At 43.0% G+C, this 18611-nt stretch overlaps 1 protein-coding gene across 2 annotated transcripts in view; it reads right to left on the bottom strand.

The window, feature by feature from the left end:
* Positions 1-18611, bottom strand: part of LOC100382789 (uncharacterized) — a 49786-nt gene that overhangs the window by 17565 nt on the left and 13610 nt on the right. For both annotated transcript variants that reach the window (XM_008646002.4, NM_001175493.1), the window contains exons 3-5: positions 5387-5481; positions 5133-5290; positions 4467-4512 (exon numbers count right to left, since the gene is read on the bottom strand). In XM_008646002.4, the coding sequence (XP_008644224.1) occupies positions 4467-4512; positions 5133-5290; positions 5387-5481 (299 nt within the window). The remainder of the gene's footprint in view (positions 1-4466; positions 4513-5132; positions 5291-5386; positions 5482-18611) is intronic.

Raw genomic sequence — 18611 nt, 5'->3', positions numbered from 1 at the left:
TTCACAAGTATGCCCTTTTTGTTTGAATTCAGAAAATGGACCCTTACCTCGGCGCCATCACTATTGGCACCGAGTTTACACGTCTCGGGGCCAAAATAGATGGCGTCGAGGTCTCACTCCGGAGCACTGATGATGGCGCCAAAATAAATAGACCCTTTTTTGGTTTGAATTCATAAAATGGACCCTAGCGTACCTCGGCGCCATCACTATTGACGCTGATCCCCGACGCCTGCAAATGGCCGCTCGACCTCGGCTCGCGCGTGTGTGCGTTGATAATTTATATAGATATGTATGCCGCTCTAAATGCAGTAATTTACGAGGTAGTACTACATAAAGTATGGCGCTACGGTCCCTGATAACATGGGAGGGAAAAAGCATAGAAGTGTGGCCACGTTAAATTGATATACATGTTTAACAACCGGAGGCCAAGAGACCCATAGATAGAAAAAGCATAGAAGTCTCGCCACTAAATTTTCAGAATATATTTTATAAAGGGTAGTCGATTCAACATGTTGATGTTTTCGTGAACTAGAGGTAAGGGTAAGTAAATAAATATTATAATGTTCTCTCTGTCCCAAAATATAATTCGTTTTAGACTAATAACATATACATTAAGCAACATATAAATGTGGTTTCCACATATGTCTATATTCATTATCATTTAATGAATGTAGACGGAAAAAAGTAGGCTAGAAAGAACTATATTTTGGGACGAAGGGAATACCTCCGTTTTCGAATATTTGTGGCTGACTAGTTTATTTTTGAACTAAACCGCGACAAATAAAAAAGAATGGAAGGAGTATATCAATAGGTGGGATGAAAGATAAAGCCAAGTATAGATTCATTTTTAAGAAAAAAATTGCGCTGGCATGAGAGGCACTAAAACCTAACTCTAGAATCACTTTGGAAATTAAGAATTTCAAACGGACTCTATCTTTTTGTGTGTGTGTTAGAGACGTGACTGAATTTTTGTGCCATAGTATAGTATACACAATAAACATATACTAGTATTACCGCATCGATCTCCTTTATTTGGTCGAGTCTTTGCTTATCTGAAAAGCACCTTATATCTATATAAATTATCAACGCATGAGCCGAGGCAGACGCCGGGGGTTGGCGCCAATAGTGACGGCGCAGACCCTTGCCACATAGACGCCACATCATCGCTCCGGAGCAAGATCTCGGTGCCATCTATTTTGGCGCCGAGACGTGTAAACACGGCGCCAATAGTGATGACGCCGAGGTAAGGGTCCATTTTCTGAATTCAAACCGAAAAGGGCATACTTGTGAAAATTTTTCCCAAAAAAGGCCAAAAAGCAAAAAAGACGGATCATGCAATTAGTAGAGAAATCAAAGTGGTAGTATCCTTTTTGGTTTGTTAGGCATCTGGTAAGGATGCACCTAGACCGAGGAACAAGTTTGTGGGGAATTGTGGATGAAAAGTTAGGATAACATCGACATCCAAAACCCAATGGCAACCATATGATGGTGTTGACCCAAATAGGGCTTCACTAGTTGTTTGGAAATTTAAGATTTTAGTGGTTGTAAGAAGAGCTTCAACCCAAAACTCCGGAGGTAGACATACTTAGAAAGGCTTGGATGATGTTATATGTATTTCTAGTGATGTGCTCGGATTGAGCATTTTATTATGATGTATAGGGACGGGAAAAAGCAGCTATCTGTCAAGGGTGATGTGAGTGTGTTGCCAAATTCTTTTTCATTATTGCATTAGATATATGAGGTCCAAGTATTGTGGTGTGTAGAAGCATTGACACTGAAATGCCAATTTTTGTACAAGAAGGAATGTCTAATTGTGCGTGTAATGATCTATTGCACGAGATAGTTTGTGGTGGCATGGTGTTGAAGAACAGAAGTTCCAGCATGAGCAAGGTGACGGTGCTAGTGTGTGCTATTGAACGTTGGCATAATGAAGGCATGTGGCATTGCTAGAGGGATAGGGTACGGTTCGTCGGTGCTATTATAACAAAGCATCACTATTTTGGTTTGAAAATCCTTCATAGAGAGGCCAAAAGGGTAAGATTTTATGTAAACTTTATTATCGGACGCAAATTTACAAATAAAGATTATATTTTTTATCAAACACGTAGGAGGTCTATGTATCATTATATTAGTAAGTAGAAAACAGATCAAAAATGCATGTCGATTCCACAATTTTAATTAGGCTTTTCACTTACACCCTTTTAATTAGGTAAAACAACATAGCTTTACTAATGTCCTAGAAAAGATCCCAATGCCTTGGTTCCTATCATCACCTAGAGGTGACCTTGGTCATGCACCTCATGCAACACTATCGCCTTTAAGAGCGAGGTTTTGTCAAACACGCATCAATTCTAATGTTTCCATATCACTCAAGCAATGATGATGACTAATGTGTTTAGTCCTTTCTTGCCACCTTGGGTGCCCTCCATGTGCTTCAGCGCCACCAAGATTGGAACTTGTCACCTTGTGAAGATGCAAGGACATTAAGTCCTAGATCATGAAGCACATAAATCACACTTGGCAAGAGAACACGCAAGGTATCAAGACATGTAATAGTCCTCCTATGTGTGAGAAAGATGTAGGGGATCCTGCCTAGCAAGGCCCCTCTTTTGTAAGACTTCTCCTCTCTAATATGTAAATACATGTAGTTCTCCTATGCGTTCGAGAAAACATATATCAAGACATGGTCAATAGTCTCATTCTCTTGGTCACATATATAAAGGGCACCATGGAGGGTGATGCAAGCCATGACGAGCCATGTGGTCTATCGTCTAGTAGCGCTTTTGTGTTGCCATCTAGAGAAAGAACTTGCATTTCAATGGTTCCAAAGTCTTCCAAATGTGCTTGTGAGGCTCAAAAACAATAGCACAAGTGAAGAATCAATAGTAGGTGAATTTGGTGGTGTGCTAACCAGAGCTCGACGGAGTCCATAATTGACCTCTTCTTGGTTCGCATGCAACTCATTGTTCTAAAGCAACCTAATGCTATAGATAGTCGACAATCACCGCAAACGCGAGACCTCCAAAAATGTTGTGAACCCAAGTCTAGTCTTAAAGTGGCCTAATCATATTTTGTCATACAACATGCCTTTTGACAAAACCGATTAGAGTCGACTCTAGATCTTAGTCGGAATTGTCCAGGAGCGATCATTCTATCCAGATTTCTTGTGTTTTGTAGAAGTGATCGAGATTGCAAACATGGATTTGGTGTAAGCATGCACCGCAACATCAAACTCAACCCACATGACTGCGTATGAATAATCTTGCTCAACCATAACTAACACATTTCGGGAGCCCATCCCAAGGTCTCCAAGTTGTGGATGCCTAAGCCTCCCAACACAATTAGCTTGCAAGCCCTTTAAGAAGGATTCGGGAAGTGCCTCCACTAGCACTCCAATGTCCCTTCTAGAGGAATGCTTGATGACGTTTGTCAATGTGTGAATCACCCATTTGGGAACGCTTTGATGACGTTTGTCAATAATCAATAGTTATAACTATCAACATGTAGATTGGTATGGCGATGTACACAAGCTAGATGAGGATGGATTACCCTATGGTATTTAGTAGAGCAGCCATCCACCTAGGTTGCATATCGAAGGTCTTATCAATGATGGTTTGTGATTCTGCCATCATCCACTTCCTTATCGACAACAAAAAACCAAAATATTTGCATGGAAATTCCTTGATCTCATAGAGAAGGGTCATGGCAATCATTGAGAGCTCCTCACCCTAGTGTCGTATTGGGACCATAGAGTTGTTGTACACATTTGTTTGTAGCCCTGATGCATCTCCAAACAACTATAAGATGGACATGGTCATTGATAAGTCCTCTAGTGTTGGCTAAACGAATAAGACAACATCGTCAACATACAATGAGATGTGATGCTCAATGTGGCAGCTACACAATGGTTGTAGAGATGATGAGACAAGAACATTGTTTAGATGAAGTGGTCTATGAAGACAAGGTTGGAATAGAGTTAGAGGTAGTACTAGGCAAGTGAGACACACCACCCACCATGAGTTCAAAAGAAGGTATAGATTGAGTGAACAGACTACAGAGTCATAGAGAGATGCTAAGAAGCACCTGAGTCCATGTATACCATGGAGAGGTGGCCATAGAGTTCATGGGGGAAGAATAGCACCAATGGATGCAGTTGGATCTACTTATGGTTGTTCATCTATGGTAAGTAAGAAAGGGAGGAGCGGGAAGGGAGAGACTAGATTATGAATTAGAGTGATATCATGAAATAATATAGAGGGAATAAATTCTGTATTATTATAGGGTGTACTTATACAATAGTCAGTGTACATGCAAAATAAAGAATACAAAAATATTCTCTAGCATAATTATTATAGGCTATAAAATTACATACATATATGGTCTAATATTAGGGACGGAAATGATAAATAGGAATACTAGTAATGTCCAGCATAATGTCATTCTAACAATTAGTATCAGATACCAACCTTTCGAGAATAAATAGAAGATGATTTTTGGAGTTGTTGCTTCCTCCTGTGTAAAGGATGAAGGATTAGAGTTGATGATGGTTCGTACTTCTAAATGGAGCAAAATGATAAGATATATGTATTATAATGGTACATCATACATGCTAATATATATGACCATATGTGCACAATATGCTAATATGGTACATCATATATATGGTACAATATGCTGCTATGATACACAATATGTATGGTACATCATACTACCACCGTTCACAAATATATGACACCATTGAATTTTTCGAAAACTTTGACCACTCGTCTTATTCAAAATATTTATTCAAAAATGTAAAATTTTAAGTCAAGCACAAACTATCTTAAGTGATAAAACAAATCACAAAACAATAAATGACACCTCATTATTTTTTGAATAAGACGAGTGGTCAAAGTTATTTTTTAAAGTCAATGGTCTCATATATTTATGAACGAAGGGAGTACATGCTAATATATGAAACATAACTATTAACTAAGGAAGATAATATCTTTTGAAAACATACATATTTCCATATAAGGTAAATTTTCATTAACCTAGATGGTTGTACAAAATGCACAGATAAAATCATAGAATTACTAGTTGGAATGGTAATAAATAACTTGTCTATGAACACAAGGAAAATGGGCACCTACCTCTTAGAGAATTTACTGGGAAGTGAACTTTGATGATCAGGCTCCTTTAAATCAATGGCATGAGTTGTTGAATTTGGTTGGCTTGAGTAAATCTTGGCCACCGGTATAGATTTCCTTTTTCCACCATGGCCTTGACTTTTCTGTTTGCTCAAGGGTACCTACATTCACAATTCCATCATAATAGTGTCCAATATAGTGATGCTTGTGGACCAACAAAACAAAAGACATAAAGGGGTTGAATTTTTTTATCTTACCTGGCCATAATTCTTCTTCTCGCTAAACTTGGGAGATAACTTAGAATAGTTTTTGTCATGGACATGTTCCCCTTCTTTGTCATCATTTATTGGACCTACACATAAATCAAACTTAACAAATTGGTGATAGCTTTGTCATGTTGATCTCATCCATTTTATCAGGGGACCGAGTCGAACACCATGCTCATGTCCTAATCAGGGGTGTAAGAACATGTTGGTTGCGCCCTCCCTCACACCGTATTCATAAATAGGCATAGGACTGACATGTGAACCAATGCTTGCCATACCCTCTCGCCATACACACTCACACCGAGATCTGATGTAATATCTACGTTGCTAGTGAAGGGAAAGCCACCGTCATTGTCTCCATCTACTCCAATCACTGGACTAATAACCGCATGGTGTCACTTCCCAATCCTGAAGGTATACTTATCAATTCTATATATTCTAGTGGTTAGGGTTATGAGATAATGACCTAGATACCTAACAGTGGTATCAGAGGCATGGTTTTAGGCTTGGACCCAAATCCTAGATGCTAGAATACCTTCGTTTTTAGGATGAATCCAAGTAAACCCCCTCTAAAGTCTCAGGTTCGTGTTTCCTACCTAGTTAGAATAGTACTAGTTAGTTTCTCGTACATTGCTACAATTTCTATGTACCATATAGGTATGCTTCTCTTAAATGAGATATTTATTCAAACAAGATTATTTTTTAAAAAGTTTCCAATTACATATACATGCATATAGTATCTCTCTTTAGCATAGCACAAAAAACACTTGTGTTGTAGTGGTCAACACTGCTCGTTTGGATCAAAAATATCACGTGTTTGATTACCCACATGTGTGTCCTACATTTTTTTCTCTTTCCGCATGTAGGGCAGGAAAGCACGCTCACGTGCGGGCGGGCTCTTGGCTAAGCGCTGAAATAGTGGGCCTAGAAGGTAGAAGGGGGACAAAGGGACATGCTCCGGAGGATGCACGAAGAAGATTCACACTTAAATATAGTAGAGATGTAGAAAATGGGAGAAAGAACCCCTAACCCAACATCCCTATTTTCCCAAACCCTAACACTAAGAAACCATAATTCCTGATCACTCAAGCACACAAAACAGAGGAAGGGGAAGAAGCATATAGGGCTTACCTAGCCATCTATGATGCTGCCAGATCGTGGGAAGTGGCAGCGCGACCAACGATCTTAGGCACAAAGGTGTGTTGCGGGCCTTAGGGCACTGCCACAAGGGCACTCAACGGTGACACGATCTCCCCAAGTTGTCCACAGACCAGCGAGGGGCCACGTGGGTAGTTCCAACACTTAGTTGTGCCTCTCTCGGCAAAGACAGGGAACAGGGCAAGGGAAGGAAGAGCGCTTAGGGGGAGAGAGGGCTATGTGGAAAGAGGAGAAGAATAAACTAGGGTTTCACATTGTGATATCCTGGCCCAAGGCTTAATAGAATTAATAGTGTACTCATACCAACAAGGTGCATTTTCTTTTTCGGAAGCCTATCTTGAAAGAACCTACAAGTTAAGCATTCTTGTCTTGGAGCAATTTGGGATGGGTGACCGACCGAGAAGTTTTCTCGGGTGCGCATGAGTGAGGACAAAGTGCGCATAAAAGACCCGAGTTGGTCTGTGGGGACAATATATGATCATAAAGAGTTGCCAGGAGTAAGTACCATCAGTCTGGGAGTGGACGGGGTGTTACACACATGTCGCCTAATTTTTGTTTGGGTTTTTAAACATGCATATTTTTGGTTTAGATTGTTTTGGATGGCCAAGATCACAGTGAAGGTGCTGAGGCCTCTTTGGGCCTAGGCGGAACAGTGAAATCTTGGCCTAGACCTAGGTTGTGGTCTAGGACGTGAGTTCGTGCGTGAGGGGGTAGACCGTGTTGGACCTAGGTTGGCAATTCTGAGCTAGACCAGATGGGCTAGTTTATCAATAATATCATATGTTTCCTTTTAATATACTCTTTACTGAAAGGGAAATGGCCTCAACATTTCCTATAATTGATTTTGGTGTTTGACGACCATCACAAACCTTATGGACTAACTAGTTTGCCCAGTTGATCATTTGTTAGGTGGATAAGTTTCATCTACAACCACTCTAAGTCGACAGTCTAGAATACTGTAGATTATTCTGGATAGGAGAAACTTTTTGGAAAAAAACACCTATGTGCAGACCGTCCGGGCCCTTGCGGCGGACTGTCCGTGACACCAATGTGAGCCTCGGACAGGAACACTGCAAAAACATGAGTTAACACTATGGACCGTCCGAAGGAGAAGCAAGCACCGTCCAAGACCAAGCACGGACCATCCGCCCTCAGGGGCGGACCGTCCGGTCGTTGAAAACCCAGAAAAACCCGAAGGTGACGAGTTCGGTAAGATGTATTTTTAGCGTTTTCGCGGACGGTCCGAGGTGCACGGCCGGACCGTTCGCGACTACTTTATCTGACATATAACGACGCATTAAATGCACTATAGCCATTGATATAGCGGTTACTGCTGACCGTTGCAATTCCAGACGTGGATGTGCAGGGGCGGACCGTCCGGACAGGGGGCACGGACCGTCTGCAGTCTGCAGGAAAGGAGCAACGGCTAGGAAGTGGTTGGAGGCTATAAATACAACCCCAACCACCTCCATTCACTTCATCCAAGCACTCTACTCATTCACATTTCAATACAAGAGCTAGCAATCCATTCCAAGACACATTCAAAGCTTCCAATCTCTCCAAGTCCCACAATTAAGACAAGTGATCATTAGTGCTTAGTGACTTGAGAGAGTGTGATACGTGTGTTATTTGTCGCTCTTGTTGCTTGGTTTTTGTAATTGTGCTTTCTTCATCTCTTTCTCAACCTTCTTAGTGAATTGTAAAGCAAGCAAGAGACACCTAATTGTGTGGTGATCCTTGCGGGGTCTTAGTGACCCGTGTGATTAAGGAGAAGCACTCGACCGGTCTGTGTGACCGATTAAGAGAGGGAAAGGGTTGGAATAGACCCGGCCTTTGTGGCCTCCTCAACAGGGACTAGGTTCTTTGGAACCGAACCTCGGTAAACAAATCATCGTGTTCATTTGTGTTGATCTCCACTTGATTTGTTTCTCCTCCCTTCCTTTCTCTAAAGTTCCCTTGCTCATATTGATTTGGGTTTGCTTCCAAGGTTATCTGCATTGATTGAGCAACTCGTAGCAAGGAGAACTACCTTCCGCACTCCAAATTATTTCTAACACTAACCCTGGGCATAGTACGTGTTTAAAGTGTAAATTTTAGGTTTCACCTATTCACCCCCCTCTAGGCGACTTACATTTACTTTTTATTTTTTCTTAAGTGCAACAATTAAGTAATATAGTATTATTAAGCACTATTCGAGCATATAGTTAACGATAAAAATGAGTTGGATAAATTCTTAAGTTCGAGTTCAAGTTTTAGACATGTTTTTCTGCTACAAGAAATTGTTTTATTCTTAACTAAATTGAAATTAACTTGAATATTTATATGGAGAATATTATGGATTGTTGATAATAAATTGTTTTAAAGGCTATTATATTCTAATTCTACTTAATGGTGACCTACAATTGAAATATATTTTTGTTGCTCCAATATTATGCTAGATTCGCAACATCTACTTAGCCCTGAGGATCCTCCCACACTAGAGGTTTCGAGATTTTTTAAGCTCCTAAAAGATTACGAAGAGTCGTTGCATGAACAAACAAATGTTAGTATACTCGCTTTTGTGACATGGCTCATGGCCATCAAGTTCAAGTACTTTTTCTTAAACAATTGTTATTTTCGGTACCCCAAGATTGGGCTACCCACTCCTGCTAGGTCGAGGCCGGACCCATGTGGCTATCTGTAGCAATGTGATTACGGATGATCTATCCCGGCTCGGAGTCTGGGCCCGTCCGATGGGGCCACTGGCCTCCAGGCTGGTGTCACCATGTGCCTCGTCGATGGAATTGCACGATAACTACACCCTAGGGTCGGACCCCTGTGGGGCAGCCTCGAAACGTTACTTATGCCGTCTGGACCTTCTTCTAGAGGAGGTCCGATGCCGCCATGTGTCCAGGACATTACGGGTGGAGCCCGGGCCTGCACAAGTGCCCATCGGACCCCTAGCAAGGGGAGGTCTGTGGTGCCACGTTTGCATGTGTTCCTAGCCCCTGCTCTCTATTCAGGCAGAGATTCTGTGCTGGCATGTGGCCTATGGTGCATGGCGAAAGCCACCAGGCGTGGCCCAACGCGTGGCTCTGGCGTGGAGGCCACACACATTGAATGTGGGCAGGATGTGCGCCTCTCCACACCAGTGACAAGCGGCGCGCGCAGTCCACAAGGCATGGGTCATGCTAGTAACCCGTGCATTACCGATGCAAGACCATTGACTCTCTGTGCCATGCATGGGCGGCCCTCATCATGACTTCTATAGTTCCCGCTACAGAGAGAGGCGGAGGGGATAGGACGACACAGTCCATGTACCCCTACGCACGTCAGTGTGCCAGTCTACGCTGTAACCTACACTAGAGCATTCGCCCTCATGCCAATAAGACATGACAAAGGTAAATTCGGTCATAGAATCCACACGGTGACCAAGCAAAGATATCTTCCTATCGCAAGAGAAGACTTTGCTCCACCAAGCTTTGTTCATTGTTCCACGCTTCATATTTATTATATCACTGGGCCCACTTGTCGGGGTCCAGGTCCCTTGTAATGTGCCCTCCTTGGACTATAAAAGGAAGAGCACATACGCTGCAAGGGGGGACGACGCTCGAGCCCATTCAAGGACTCGAGGGAGATATACACTTGAACTCCCATCGAGGCATCTTCATCCAGACCCAGGCTTTCTCAAGCTCCCAGCAATACAACTCACAGTGAAGTAGGGTATTATGCTCGGGTGGCCCGAACCACTCTAAACCTTTGTATATTCTTGTGTTTGTCCATCTCATCAGGAAAACCTTAGGCTGCCCCATGTCGTTTGTATTAGGCGGGTGCATTCTGCCACCTGGCTGGAGTTTACACTCTGGCCTTTAGCATGCCAGGTAGGGGACATGTCAGCGTTATGGTCTCCTCTACCTCCCGATTGATTTCAGGAAGGAGGCCAACGAGGGCTACACCTTCGTCAACTTGACCTCGCTGGAGGTGGATCGCCAGTTGCAAGGCCCCATGGGGGCTACCACATGCACAAGTGAGCTTTCAAGGGCAGCGCTAAGACCTCTGCGATCCTATGTGTCGGCCACCGGCTAGGCTCCATGGCGTTCAGGGCTGCTGTCATCTACCACCGACCAAGCTCTGGCCTCGACCCTAACGGAGGCAGCGCAGGACGCTGCTTGACTAAGGAGTCTGCGCTTGACGTCGCCTGGGCGGTTAGGTCAGCCCCATACCTTTTACCTATAAGTTAGCATAAGCATGAACTCTTCATTTGTAATAAGATAGTATTTATCTATGGTCTAACCTGGTGAGGTCCACCCTCATAAACTCGGTCTGGCTCGGTGAGGTCCGCCCTCATAAACCTGTTCCGGTCCGGTGAGGTCCACCCTCATAAACTCGATCTCTAGTGTCCATCACACAGATCTCATGTATCCAGTTATAAAGAAATAATTTGCTCTCAGTTCAATCCTTATGTATCAATTCATTTTCCTGTTTACATGTCTTCTACCCCTCACGCGAGTCCAAACTGCTGTTGTTCGTGACCGATGGCTTCACACCTTTTGGTCAAATGGCATCATCATACTTATGTTGGCATGTCTTTGCTATTCCATACAACCTTCCACCTTCTCTGTGTATGAAGTATGAATTTATGTTTCTAGCATGTACCATCCCGAAAAGAAACTCAATGCCATGTTACAACCCTTGATTGAAGAGTTAAAGGGGCTTTGGAAAGGAGTCAAAGCATATGATGTTTTCAAAAGGTAGAAAATCAACCTTCGAGTCTCGTATTTGTGGTTGGTGCATGACTTCTAGGTGTTCGGTATTTTTTCCGATCGGAGTACGCATGGTAGATTGACATGTCTGTATTGCGGTTCGAATACAGATTGCTTTCTCTTGTTCATGGTCTGAAGATGAGTTACTTCAATTATCATCAACGTTGAATGCCTAGGAAACACCCCTTTAGGAGTAATAAGAAAAACTTTATAAAGAACAATCTGGTCACGAAAGGAACACCAAAATGTTTGAAGGCAACCAAAATTTATGCTCAATTGAATAACCTTGTCTTAAATGAAGAAGGGAACAAGTACCAAGGATTCAAAGTTGAGAACAACTAGACACATAAATGTGGTCTGTGGGAGCTCCCTTATATGGTGTCGTTGATTCCTATGCACAACATTCATGTCATGCACCAACAAAGTAGTGTTTCCAAAACCCTCATACACATGCATGCATTTTGAAAAAAAACAAAGGATGATCTGAAAGCTCGAATAGATCTAGCAGAGATTTGCAACCAACCAACCATGGTGCTCATGGCAAGCCGCCACGTGCCTTGTTCTATCTTACCCCTAGGGACAAGATCGAGGTGATGACATGGATGAAAAAACTAAAATTTCCTGATGGTTACACTGTAGGCTTGAAGCGAGCTGTGAATTTGAAAACGGGAAAACTAATTGGGTTGAAGTCATGACTTCCATATACTAATGGAGAGGGTTGTCCCTGTCATGTTTCATGGTTACATGCCCGACGCCATGTGACAAGCAATAGCTGAGCTAAGCTATTTCTACAAGCACATCTATGATAAAGAAATTAGTAAAATTTGATGGAGAAGTTGGAGAAAGAAATACTGGTGTTCTATGCAAGCTAGAAAAAGATTTCCACTAGGATTCATCAACCCGATGCAGCATCTACTTATTCACATTCCATATGAGGCAAAGGTTGGTAGCCCTATACAATATAGGTGGTTGTATCACATTAAAAGAGCACTCCAATACTTGCGAGCCATGATTAGAAATTACGCAAGAGTAGAAGGATGCATCGCCGAACCTTTTTTTGCTAAAGTTGGTTTCATAATTCACGAGCGTGTATTTTGTTGATCGGTTTCTAGATCATGTAAACTCTTTATATCCCTTAGTTTGATGTCATTTAACCTTTTTAGGGTTAGTTTGGTAACCATATTTTCCCATGGTATTTTCATTTTCCCTTGGGAATATGGAAATCCCTTGGGAAAATGGTGTTCCCAAACTAGCCCTTAGTGAGGTAGTATTTGTCATTTAACTCCTTATCATTTGCAGTGCACAAAGACCCCTAACATACACGAGGATTTGAGACAGCTATCTTATGGGATGGTGACTTGTAGAACTTTAGTTGATACAATGTGAATGGCTTTTGTTTTCGTTCTACCCAATACGAAGATTCTCGTCCTCGTGTAGCCACATGTAATACTGGAGTTGTGATTAGGGCAGTCGATGCACAAGGGAGAGACACTAATTATTATGGCATCATTCAAAACATCCTGAGTTTAATTTTGTAGGGAACAAAACTCTAAAAGTAGTATTCTTTCTGTGTGATTGGTTTGATACCTGTAATGGGATTAGACAAAATCAATATGGCATAGCTGAAGTCAAGCACAAGGAACAACTTCAAGTCCATGATAATTTTATCCTTGCACACCAGTGCGAGCAGGTGTACTACATGTCGTACCCAAGTCCGAAGTTAGAAGCATGGTGGGTAGTTCACAAGGTTAACCCTAGGGAAAGGTTACATAGTCCTTGCATTGTTGGTTATCAATTTGAAGATGACCAGGTCGATGTGGTTTATCAAGAAGAAGAATTGCCAACCTCTTTTGTTGTCGATGAGGGTGTTTCTCTCAACTCACTAGTCAGAGACCATGATGATATCACTATCACCGAGAAACAAAAACGACTAGCAAGTAAGAAAAGGGCCACATGGCAAGCTTTGGGTCGAAGAAGACTCCTTGATCATGATGCCGATGAATTTTGATGTGTAATGCATATTTTACTTGTAGTTGCTTTAAATTATTTATTTATTATTTTCTTTTTTATTAACTATATTTAATTTTCTAGGGCTAATACTTTTAATGATTTTCTATTGAACAGGATGAGTAGTAAGAAAACTAGGCACACGACGAGAGGGTTCCTCAGTGTGGAAAACAACATACTCCCTACTGCACGGGGTTCCCTCTTCCAAGGGAGTTCTAGCCAGAGCAGATAGGAGGTGTTGCTGAGACACGCCCGACTAGAGCTATGTGATAGACATATCGCGCTACAAAGAAGTGTTAAGGTAAATGTTTATACAATTACTCTTATTTGTCATTCACTTATATATAAGTGTATCTTACTTATCTTGGTTTCATATCCATAGGAAGAGCAGGAGGAGGGCACAGATGCCGGGGTGCAGGGACATGAGGAGGAGCTGCGGCCACATATGCCGGGGTGCAGGGCTATGAGGAGGAGGCCACGACCACAGGGGAGCAGGGCCATGAGGAGTAGGTCGTGGAGTATGACAAGGATGAGGCCATCAAGCCTCCTGTCTTTCAACGGATGGGACTTGGAAGGGCCACTTTGTCCTGCCTCTATCAGCGCGTGCCCAATCAGAAGCTCGCGTTCTGATCATCAGTTGGTGATAGGTATTCACATTTGGCTGTTAATGTTCTTACTTATTTCCTTATTTTCTTGTACATTATACATATCACATGAGTTTCTTGTTTTTGTCTTGTAGCTAATGGGAGGACACGTCTTTCGATGGTAGAGGTCACCATAGACATGTTAATCAAGTCTTAGGTAACCTCTGTCGTCTACATAATCTTGGAATTCTGATTGACTCGAAAGGGGTGGTGGTTCCTTGCACTAGATGGTCACACTTCGCACTAGCTCCACATGCTACATATGAAACAGCTCAGGGCGCCATGAAGCACGACTTTTGGGTAAGAGTATTATTTGATACTAATGTTATTTTTTATGTTGGATAGATATGCTATCATGTGGAACCTGAGGCTCGAGAACATGCAGACCGAGTATTAGAAAAAAAAATGTGAAGAAGGTGTGCAAGGATGCATTTTCCAATGCTTGTCTACAGGTTGTGAACGCGTACATAAAGCGTTGAGGTCATTCTAACAACAACTTTTGATAGTATTTAGATGTCAACTTAAGTGTGGACCAGTACATGGAGGTAAAAAAAACTAATCTACCAGTCATTCAGATGTGAATGTTATGTGCTAACACTTAGAAGCAGGATTGCAGGTAACTCTTCCATGGATGAAACATCGGGCATAGGCTTATATGGCTTTGTGTGAGATATGGACTTCGCTAGAGTGGATTGCAAAGTCAAACATGAATCGACATAGACAACGCCATCAACAGGATGAGGACAAGGATGAGGTCATAGTCAACCATACCTAGGGGGCTGATCGACATATTCGATTGGCGAAACAAATGGTGAGTATGTCATATTCTATTTTACTCAGAAAAGAAATCAATTTAAACTCATATATTTGCAAGAGGCTCAAACTAGAGTTGTCCCGAGCCCAGTTGATGTTTATAGGAGAGGGCATGGGGGGAACAGTGAAAACCCTGATGAGCTATACAGTCAGGCTGTCGCTGAGCGTCTGGTTAGTAGTTATTAAGATTAATGTTATCTTGTCATATGGCTATACATTATATATGTGATGAACCTTAATATTGTATTGCAAGAGACTGACGGGTGGGAGATGGTTAGGAAGCATGGTGAAGACTATGATTGTCGAGGAGCGCCTACCATCGATGCTAAAGTTCTGTATTCTATTGGAGGAAATGCCCATGGACGGTATGAACTTGTGTTATTTTTTCAATAAGATTGAAATTATGATCCAATAATTAATTTTTCTTATTTTTGAAGGTATTATATGTTTATCAGTGTGATCGATTCAACGGAGTTGCGCTCTCATGAAGGCTCTTCGTAGCATGCAGGTTGTGGTAGCAGTCGTGGTCAGCGCTCGAGCATAGAGCAGGCAACGAGGGATCGTGAAGAAAGGCTTCGTGAAGAGATCTGAAACATGCAATTGGCTTTCATCGACAACAAGAGTACATGGCTGCTTACACCTCATAGGCGCAACAAGCACTTTTGGTGAGTGTCTCATTTATTCTCAACACAGTCGCATATATATCATATACCTAATATATTTTATTTGCAACACAGATATGGTTTCTAGAGCACACACAACAACAATCTTTCGTTTCCCTCAATTTTAGTCGTTCATGCCTCAATGCTGAATACATGCTCCAACACCTCCGCCAACTCAGGTGTGTCGATAAGTTCTATACTTTAATTTATTATGAACTATAACTCGGTATGAACCAGCTTCGGTGCGCTGTTCAAGTTCAATTTAGTTTAGAATTGTCGTTTCTAACTAACCTTTTGAATCTTGGTTTACCTTTCTTTAAATCTTGAAATTTAGTTTACCTTGATTTTGTAGGGATTGGGGGTTATGGACCACAACATGTATAATACTCCACCACCAGTGGTAATAGCACCCGGAGCTTCTGGATGGGAAGAGATTATACAGAGGAGGTTAGTTTAAGAAATAATTCATTTGAATAGTGGTGAACTTAAAACTTTAGTTGTTAATTTATTATTTTTTCTAGACTCCAAACCAGATAGATGACTTCGTAAACAACTTCTTCGCTTCTAAAGGTAGTGGGCACAACTCAAATGACCTCCATATGTGATAAATGTGTATTTGGTAGGCTTGAGACATGGATAATGTGTTGAATTGACTTTCGTCGTGAATTGTGGATTTGTGATGGATTTGTGATGTATTGGGATGGATTTGTGGTGGATTGTGATAGATTTGTGATGAAATGTGTTGTTGTGATATTTGTGCTATGGTGAAGCTGATATTTATTATTGAATTTGGTGTTAATATCATTTATGCATATTTTTTGCCCTGAAATTGACTATTTTCGGTGGCATTAGGGAGGCTAAAAAAATAGACCATAGCAATTTTCTGCGGATTGGAAAACAACCGCCAAAAATAAAAACAATATTTTCAGCGGCTAGTGTGCCGATCGTTGAAAATAGATTCTAATTTTCGACGGCAAAGATATTTTCGCGGAAAATATTATTTTCGATGGATAGGGCGCAGTTACCGAAAATTAGCCCTTATTTTTGGGTTTTTTGCGGCCAGAGGCTGTCGAAAATAGGACCTATGTCGCTAAAAATAGGTTGTTTTCGACGTAGGCCTTATTTTCAACGTCCTCTGGCCACAAAAAATAAATCTACCTCCGGTTGTGCATGATTAATTGTTATAACACTTAATCTTGGTGTGCTAATCTATTGAGAAGTAGGAACTAGAGATGATAATGGGCCTCGATCCTCGATTCTCCATGGAATTCATCCATTAGGGCTGATTTGGTGACCAGGGATTTGGAAGGGATCCTAGGGGTAAAACCCCCTTCCTAATCAAATTGAATAGAAAGGGGCTTTCTCCTCTACGAATTCCCTTCAAATCACTAGTCACTAAATCAGCCCTCAAAGGATGGGGATGGAAAAGTTTCTTCCCACAGAAACATGGAAAATTCTTCTCCCAATGGTAAAAGGGGATGGGGGTGGAGAAGCATTCACATCCCCATTCCCCATGGGGACCATGCATGTGATGATGTTTTTGTGTAGTGGTTTATGATAAACATAAATAATTACCTTATCAAGAGGTCACTCATTATATAAATATGTTTATATTTATATACACATAAATATTTCTTACATCTGACAATATGTACAGGTAACAATTTTTTGCATTAATAACAAACAATTTATGTCCTAATTATAATTTGAGCGGGGACGGAGATCCTCATCAGGGATTTATCTCAGCGGGGAATGTGGATGGGAAGAAATGTCTTCCCGCAAGTATTCGTGGGATCCATGCGGGAAATTTTTTTCGTCGAGGTAACGAGGATGGGGAGCTATTCTCCGACAAGGAATTTCTCATTGCCATCCCTGGTAGGAACTAAAAGTTTAAAAAAGTAGTTAAGAAATTAAGTTTTAAGTATAAACCCGTAAGTATGATGTAAGCGGGAGAATCTTGAGTTGATGCCATCCAACTGGGTTTGACGACCATGTAGGACACCATGATTGCACCATAATCGGAAGTACAATAACCTGTTGGTTGCAGCTCCTTTCATATCGTGTGTGTGTATATATATATATATCGGCGTTTCGACCCGGGGGGTCCCTGGACCGACAAGTAAATTGTCGCCGCGTGCCCCAGCTCAGATGGGTCGGCGCGAGACGGAGCGCGAAGGGGGAAAAAGCCAGAGGGAGACAGGCGTAAAAGGGGAAACCCGCGGCCTTCGTGTTTGTCCTACGCCCAGGTCGGGTGCGCTTGCAGTAGGGGGTTACAAGCGTCTGCGCGGGAGGGAGCGAGAGGCCTGTGCGCGCGCCGTCCCGTCCTTCCCCGCGCGGCCAACCCTCTGTAAGAGGGCCCTGGTCCTTCCTTTTATAGGCGTAAGGAGAGGGTCCAGGTGTACAATGGGAGGTGTAGTAGTGTGCTAACGTGTCTAGCAGAGAAGAGCTAGTGCCCTAAGTACATGCCGTCGTGGCAGCCGGAGAGGTTTTGGCACCCTGTTCGTGTGGTGTCGTGGTCGTCGGAGGAGCGCTGGAGCCTGGCAGAAGGACAGTTGTCGGGGCTGTCGAGTCCTTGCTGACGTCTCCTTGCTTCCGTAAGGGGGCTGAAAGCCGCCGTCGTCATGGAGCATGCGGGGCGCCATCATTACTTGTTTACCGGGGCGAGCCACATGGGACGCCGGTCTTGTTCCCCGTAGCCTGAGTTAGCTTGGAGTAGGGTAATGATGGCGCCTCCTGTGACATGGTCGGTCCGAGCCCTAGGTTGGATGAGGCGGAGGCTCCTCCGAGGTCGAGGTCGAGTCTGTCTTCCGAGGCCGAGGTCGAGTCCGAGCCCCTGGGTCGGGCGAGGCGGAGACCGTCGGCTGAGGCCAGGGCTAAGTCCGAGCCCTAGGGTTGGGTGAGGCGGAGTTCGTCGTCTTCCGGGGCTGAGCCCGAGTCCGAGCCCTGGGGTCGGGCGAGGCGGAGTTCGTCGTCTTCCAGGGCTGAGCCCGAGTCCGAGCCCTAGTGTCGGGCGAGGCGGAGTTCGTCGTCTTCCGGGGCTGAGCCCGAGTCCGAGCCCTGGGGTCGGGCGAGGCGGAGTTCATCGTCTTCCGGGGCTGAGCCCGAGTCCGAGCCCTAGGGTTGGGCGAGGCGGAGTTCGTCGTCTTCCGGGGCTGAGCCCGAGTCCGAGCCCTGGAGTCGGGCGATGCGG

Source organism: Zea mays, chromosome 1, assembly GCF_902167145.1.
Source record: "Zea mays cultivar B73 chromosome 1, Zm-B73-REFERENCE-NAM-5.0, whole genome shotgun sequence".
Taxonomy (NCBI): domain Eukaryota; kingdom Viridiplantae; phylum Streptophyta; class Magnoliopsida; order Poales; family Poaceae; genus Zea; species Zea mays.
This window is presented reverse-complemented; position numbering and strand designations above follow the sequence as displayed.